This window comes from Procambarus clarkii, chromosome 43 (assembly GCF_040958095.1).
Source record: "Procambarus clarkii isolate CNS0578487 chromosome 43, FALCON_Pclarkii_2.0, whole genome shotgun sequence".
Taxonomy (NCBI): domain Eukaryota; kingdom Metazoa; phylum Arthropoda; class Malacostraca; order Decapoda; family Cambaridae; genus Procambarus; species Procambarus clarkii.
The window spans coordinates 20,053,602-20,061,343 of record NC_091192.1 but is presented as its reverse complement, the minus strand read 5'-3'; the positions used below and the strand labels follow the sequence as shown (position 1 = coordinate 20,061,343).

At 47.0% G+C, this 7,742-nt stretch overlaps 1 protein-coding gene across 1 annotated transcript in view; it reads right to left on the bottom strand.

Annotated features, from left to right (window-relative positions):
* Window positions 1–3,293, bottom strand: part of LOC138373673 (proteoglycan 4-like) — an 11,301-nt gene extending 8,008 nt beyond the window's left edge. Inside the window, exon 1 of the mRNA XM_069340021.1 lies at window positions 3,205–3,293. Within this exon, the coding sequence (XP_069196122.1) occupies window positions 3,205–3,293 (89 nt within the window). The remainder of the gene's footprint in view (window positions 1–3,204) is intronic.
* Window positions 3,294–7,742: the final 4,449 nt, after the last annotated feature.

The window sequence follows — 7,742 nt, the reverse complement described above, 5'->3', positions numbered from 1 at the left end:
CATTTTGGGGGGAAATGTATGGTGTGGTGGTTGTGTGGTGGGTTGTGTGGTGGGTGTGTGGTGGGTGTGGGGTGGGTGTGTGGTAGGTGTGTGGTAGGTGTGTGGTGGGTGTGGTGGGTGTGTGGTGGTTGTGTGGTGGGTGTGTGGTGGGTGTGTGGTGGGTGTGTGGTGGGTGTGTGGTGTGGTGTTGTGTGGTGGTTGTGTGATGGGTGTGTGGTGGGTGTGTGGTGGGTGTGTGGTGGGTGTGTGGTGGGTGTGTGGTGGCTGTGTGGTGGTTGTGTGGTGGGTGTGTGGTGGGTGTGTGGTGTGGTGGTTGTGGTGGGTGTGTGGTGGTTGTGTGATCGGTGTGTGATGGGTGTGTGGTGGTTGGTATAGCTTGGTATTGGTGTATGATTTCTGTGGTGTGGTATTGTCTGGTAGTGTAAGTTGGCCGCAGCACTGGTATGTAAGGTTTACTTAGGATTGGTGCTAGTGTGGTGGGGGTATATATGTTAGGATTAAGGTTACAGTGTTGTATGTAGGAACTACGGGGACGGGATGGTGCTTTTGGAGTCGACTTCTTTATTTTCATTATGTGTTAATGTGTGTTATTGCACAATGTTGCTGCCGCCTGGTGATGGTTATTGTGTGGATTTCCACACAATAACCTGTGTGTTGCGGTTATGTGTTGCGGTTATGTGGCTATGTGTTGCGGTTATGTGGCTATGTGTTGCGGTTATGTGTTGCGGTTATGTGTTGCGGTTATGTGTTGCGGTTATGTGTTGCGGTTATGTGGCTATGTGTTGCGGTTATTGTATTGTAATGGTTGAGTTTTGGTGGTTGGCTTCTAGTGGTGCTTAAAGTGAGGGAGGAGTTCGAGTCTGTTGTCAAAGTAGGAGGGGGGTGGGGGGGGGGGCAAGACATTCAAAATGGAAGAGGAACAATTAGAGAAAAGCACCAAGCCATTATGATTATATAGCACGTGGAAGGGATTAGGATAAGCATTTGGGATGGGACGGGGGAAAGGAATAGCGCCCAAAAGAAAATGTGCTTTCTTAAGTGAAGAGTTTTGCAGCCGCAGCTGTCAAGCAAGTATGAGATAACGCGTTATCTCATATTTATCTCATATCCATTAGCGAAGCTTGCTGCCAGAATTTTCTTCTGTTCATCACACTATAAATATGCGATGGTGTTTAGTAATCAGCATTTAAGCCAACTCATAGGAAGATGGGCCCTTCAAGTATATTCATGATGAACTACATGTCACTGCCTCGAGTAAATAACCTTGTTAGCCTCTAACAAGGGTACACTCTTAATGATGCTCATTTCTATTTTTGTTAAGCAAGCATCGAGAGAGCGAGCACGGGGCTGGTGTCTCCCTTTCGCTCCCTCTCTCCTCGCTCCCTCCCTCTCCGTCTCTCCCTCCCTCTCCGTCTCTCCCTCCCTCTCCGTCTCTCCCTCCCTCTCCGTCTCTCCCTCCCTCTCCGTCTCTCCCTCCCTCAACGTCTCTCCCTCCCTCTCCGTCTCTCCCTCCCTCTCCGTCTCTCCCTCCCTCTCCGTCTCTCCCTCCCTCTCCGTCTCTCCCTCCCTCTCCGTCTCTCTCGTAAATCCCATAAACTAATGTTCCAGCGTCAAATTAAGGACCTTCTAATCTTTTGTGTACATAACATCCCATCGCCCGGAGGGAAAAAAACTGTAATTACCGTAGCCGGCTACCCAACTTAGCCGTAAATAATACAACAAAGAGACTTATCTTTGGCCTGGGCCTCCAGCCTATAAAGTAAGAGAAGAGTGCTTAGTGCAGTGATGGGGGGAGGCCGAGGTGTTGGGGGAGTGGGGGAGGGAAGGATGAATGGGATTGGGGAGAGACGTGTGGGTAGGGGGAGGGATAAATGGTGTAGAACAATGAGAGGAATGCATGGGGTAGGACCACGGGAGGAATGCATGGGGGGTAGGACAAGGGGAGGAATGCATGGGGTTGGGAAGGGGGGAGGGATGCATGGGTAGGGGTAGATGTTGGTGTGGAAGAGGAAGGTGAAGGGTTGTGGAAAAGACAGAAGGGATATAGTGTCCTGGGGGGGATGGAGGGAGGGTGAGTGGTAGTTTATTGTGCACCCCATACTCATCCTGTGAGTGGTAGTTTATTGTGCACCCCATACTCATCCTGTGAGTGGTAGTTTATTGTGCACCCCATACTCATCCTGTGAGTGGTAGTTTATTGTGCACCCCATACTCATCCTGTGAGTGGTAATTTATTGTGCACCCCATACTCATCCTGTGAGTGGTAATTTATTGTGCACCCCATACTCATCCTGTGAGTGGTAATTTATTGTGCACCCCATACTCATCCTGTGAGTGGTAATTTATTGTGCACCCCATACTCATCCTGTGAGTGGTAGTTTATTTTGCACCCCATACTCATCCTGTGAGTGGTAGTTTATTGTGCACCCCATACTCATCCTGTGAGTGGTAGTTTATTGTGCACCCCATACTCATCCTGTGAGTGGTAGTTTATTGTGCACCCCATACTCATCCTGTATTCACCTAGTTGTGTTTGCAGGGATTGAGCTTCGGCTCTTTGGTCCCGCCTCTCAACTGTCAGTCAACTGGTGTACAGGTTCCTGAGCCTATTGGGCTCTATCATATCTACATTTGAAACTGTGTATGGAGTCAGCCTCCACCACATCTCTGCTTAATGTATTCCATTTGTTAACCAACCTGACCCTGAACAAATTCTTACTAATGTCTCTGTGGCTCGTTTGGGTACGCAATTTCCACCTGTGTCCCCTTGTTCGTGTTCCGTCCATGATAAACAGTTTGTCTACCCTGACAGTTCCTCGCAGAATTTTGTAGGTGGTGATCATGTCTCCCATAACTCTTCCGTCTTCCAGGGACATGAGGTTTAAATCCTGTAAATTTTACTCGTAACTCATACTTTTCAGTTCCGGGACTAGTCTGGTGGCATACCTCTGAATCTTCTCTAACTTTGTCTTGTGTTTAACTAGGTATGAACCCCAGTCTGGAGCTGCATACTCCAAGATTGGTCGTACATAAGTGGTATACAGGGTCCTGAACGATTCCTTACACAAGTTTCTTAAGGCAGTTCTTATGTTGGCAAATCTTGCATATACCGCTGATGATATCCTTTTGATGTTGGCCTCTGGGTACAAGTTCGATGTAATATCAAGCCTCAGATCTTTCTATTTGACTCTTGCAGGATCTCACCTCCCAGATGGTACCTTGTGTTCAGCCTTCTGCTCCCTTCGCCTAATTTCATTTCTTTGCACTTTCCAGAGTTGAACTTTAGTAGCCATTTTCTAGACCATTGCTCCAATTTGTCCAGGTTGTCCTGTAGTCTGTTTCTGTCTTCACCTGTCTTGATTATTCTCATAAAATTTGCATCATCAGCAAACACAGAGAGGAATGAGTCTATACCCTCTGGAAGATCGTTTCTATATAAAGAGACAGGATGGGTCCAAATACAGAGCCCTGTGGGACTCCGCTGGTGACATCTCGCCATTCTGATGTGTCCTCCCCACTCACAGTTACTCGCTGTTTCCTGTTGCTTAGATACTTCTCTGGAGCCTCTTACCTTCTACTCCTGCCTGTTTCTCCAACTTTTGCATAACAAAGTTTTATGGGGTGCTGTGTCAATGGCTTTCTGACAGGCCAAGAAAATGCAGTCTGCCCACCCTTCTGTGTGTGGGTACTCACTTAGTTGTACTCACCTAGTTATGCTTGCGTGGGTTGAGCTTTGACTCTTTGGTCCCGCCTCTCAACCGTCTATCAACTGGTGTACTGGTTCCTGAGCCTATTGGGCTCTTTCATATCTACACTTGAAACTGTATATGGAGTCAGCCTCCACCACATCACCTCCTAGTGCATTCCATTTATTAAATACTCTGACACTAACAAAATTCTTTCTAATGTCTCTTATGACTCACTTGGGCACTCAGTTTCCACCTGTGTCCCCTAGTGCGTGTGCCCCTTGTCTACCCTATCAATTCCTTTGAGAATCTTGTATGTAGTGATGTATGTGTATGTCTCTCTCTCTCTCTCTCTCTCTCTCTCTCTCTCTCTCTCTCTCTCTCTCTCTCTCTCTCTCTCTCTCTCTCTCTCTCTCTCTCTCTCTCTCTCCCTCTCCCTCTCTCTCTCTTTCTCTCTCTCTCTCTCCTCTATCTCTCCTCTATCTCTCACCCTGTGGTCATTCTTCCTTTTCTGGCCTTTATTATGGACATTTTTCACACCGATATTTATCTAAAAATTATTTCAAGAGTTGTTTGTCTTTGGAATTAATTAACATATCATTTGTTCCGAGACAATAATGAAGCTGAATGCTTTAATTGATGTCAAATATATAGTATGAACATTTTTGCCAGCATTCTCCCACTCCACATTCTAAACCAAAATTTGCGAGAAGCGTATGCAACACTCACACAACAACAGTCTGTGAAGTCACGAGGACGTGATGGTGGTGTGAGGAAACATTTAGTCTATAATGGAATCGAATCCGCATCCCTGGACTATTTTTTTTTCAATGCATTTATTCATGCCTCCAGTTCAGTTACGTTGAGTTTGTCTACATTATAATTTCATTACTCATTTCTGACTCGATTTACTACATTTATCCCCGTCCTCTGCAGGGAGACTTAGACAAATGGGGCTAATGGAGCTAGATATGGATGGTGGGATATAATGCGGACAAATGCTGCCTGATTTATCCTGAGGAGAGTTTAAATAGACGTAGATAATGTGTGTGTGTGTGTGTGTGTGTGTGTGTGAGTGTGTGAGTGTGTATGTGTGTGTGTGTGTGTGTGTGTGTGTGTGTGTGTGTGTGTGTGTGTGTGTGTGTGTGTGTGTGTGAGTGTGTGAGTGTGTGAGTGTGTATGTGTGTGTGTGTGTGTGTGTGTGTGTGTGTGTGTGTGTGTGTGTGTGTGTGTGTGTGTGTGTGTGTGTGTGTGTGTGTGTGTGTGTGTATTCACCTAGTTCTGCTTGCGAGGGTTGAGCTCTGCTCTTTCGGCCCGCCTCTCAACTGTCAATCAGTCAGCTGTTACTAACTTAAGTTTCTTAAGAGAATCTCTTAAGTGTCTTAAGTCTTAAGTCTTTCTATGCAGGCCAGACTTTGCAACCCATATCTTCCTCCTCACTTCAGTCAACTCTTGTTCTCTTCTGATCCCCCTCATCTCTCGATCTCGTCTCCCTACCACCTCCCCCCTTTCCTCACCCCTTCCCTTCCCCTCAACCTTTCCCCTCTTCCCTCTACCTCTCCTCCTCCTCGTCCCCCGCGCCGTCACTCTCTATTATCTTGGTGCATTGGTATACATTTTCTAGATTGGAATGCATTGATTTGGTTCTCCTACAGTATTGTGCCGGGCATATTGTGTGTGTGTGTGTGTATTTGAGAGAGAGTGAGAGAGAGAGAGAGAAAGAGAGAGAGAGAGGGGGGAGGGGCGGGAACTATCAGGAGAGAGCGCCAAGCCATTACGACTATATAGCACTGGAAAGGGGACAGGATAAGGAGTTGGGATGGGACGGGGGAAGGAATGGTGCCCAACCACTTGGATGGTCGGGGATTGAACGCCGGGGGAGGGGGAATTAATATAATTTAGGGGGCTTCCTTCCCGGTTAATGCACCAAGGGGGAAGAGGGTTTCCTTCCCAGTTGATACCACGTGTTCAGACTCCTTTTTCCATCACCTATGTTCAAAACATTGCAATTACTTTACTTGAACTCTAGAGGCCACCTGAAAAGTTATTCATGGGTTTGATTCAATTTTCGCAATTGTTTATGTGTAGCGTTCGTTCGTGTTTATTATATTCTCCGCGTCATGAGGGATTAAGTGCGTCCTATTATAACCCCCGTGAAACCCCGCTGGCAGCGTGTCTCCACTTGGGTCCTGATGGTGTTACAGGTGGAGGGGGGGGGGGTGAGAAGTCTCTTCGCATCTGCACACTCCGCCCGGAGAGCCTGCGCTCGAGCACAAACCCCAGCCCCCGTATTCAAGAGTCAAGTTCAGTCAACACTTTACCGCTGTGTTGCACCAGAAACACAGGGACCTGAGTATAGCTCCCCCGAGGACCGCCCGGGTCACCCCCCCGACGGGTGGCAAGGCTTAGTGAGAGGTGTTGTGAATTTTTTTTAATTTTTAAATTTTGCCCCGAGGGGCCAGTTTATTGGAGAGCGCCACTCATCTTGTGAGTGGACACACCGCCATAGCAGAATGTACAACACTCCCCAATAGGAAGAAAACCCGCTGGGTTGTTCATCCTGTCACTTTCCGTACCCCGTGGTGGTCGTCCTCACTCTGGGGTGACCGACGACACCGTCGTTCCTGAGTTATCGCCGTGGACGCCGTCGCCTTCAGGAGTCAAAGAAACCGCCTCCTGAACACACCACAACAACGACAAAAGTGGTAGCTGCCGAGCAGTTCGTAAGGCTTTGGGTAACCCATATGTCGTGTCGGTCCCATCGTGACCTAATGCTTCCTTTAACGACGTCGGTAACGTTTCAACCAATCACTGATAAGACTGCATGGGGCCTGCGTCTCGAATTCAGTACAACGAGGCGTGCATAGTTACCCACGACGACCGTCTTCCGTTGTTCAACCCCCGACCGTCCAAGTGGTTGGGCACCATTCCTATCCCACCTGTCCCATCCCAAATCCTTATCCTGAACCCTTCCCAGTGCTATATAGTCGTAATGGCTCGGCGCTTTCCCTGATAGATCTCTTCCCTTCCGTAGTCCTATAGCCTGGCCTCACTTTCCCAGATTAAATAATTTCCCCCCCCCCCCTCACATGAATAACTTTTTCTCGATGATAAGAGTCAAACTGGTAAATACTCTGGTGTAGATCATAGCATGACACAGCTCAAGTACAGGTGCACGGAAGCACAAAGAGTTTAAAACTAACAACAACATTTAATAAAGGGAAAGTATACAAAAATATTTAGAATTTAATTTGCAAGCAGCAGCCTCATCCACTGTTAAATTTAACGGCCACTCTCGGCCCAGGTCAGATTAACGTTGCTCTACCGAGACAGTTCTTGGTCGCTGTAGATTATTATTATTATCTTTGGCACATTAATTTACTTTCTCAAGGAATTAGGAGGCTTGTAAAACTAATTTTATTTGATATCCTACAAGATTCACAGCGGAATAATCTCTCAGTGGGCTTTCATCCGTTGAGAAAACTATATGCCTTAAGGTCACTAGTTAATTCATTACACTATATAACATATATATATATACATACAGATCAATACATACAAATCTCGATTAGCTTCGTTCCTTCGAGAGCGATGTGGTGTAGCGTTCCTCTGTAGTGTATATAGTGTTCCTCTGTAGTGTATATAGTGTTCCTCTGTAGTGTATATAGTGTTCCTCTGTAGTGTATATAGTGTTCCTCTGTAGTGTATATAGTGTTCCTCTGTAGTGTATATAGTGTTCCTCTGTAGTGTATATAGTGTCCTCCACACTCACAAACTACACCAGCTTTAAGTCACGTGACCACTGTCTTTACTCCTGGACGGGAGACATCTCCCGTCACGCAGGGTGCAGTCGCACCTCCACAGATCTCCAGTATCATCTTTTGATACTGGAAATGGCTCAAAAGGGCCACCACTTATGGGCTATTCATGCGCGTGCCACCTTTTGGGTGGCTTAATCTTCTCTCTCTCTCTCTCTGTCTTTACTGGTTGGGGGGGGGGGGGCAGGGCATATTTACCACTCGTGTTGTTACTGTGAGTTAACAATACACAGTCGGG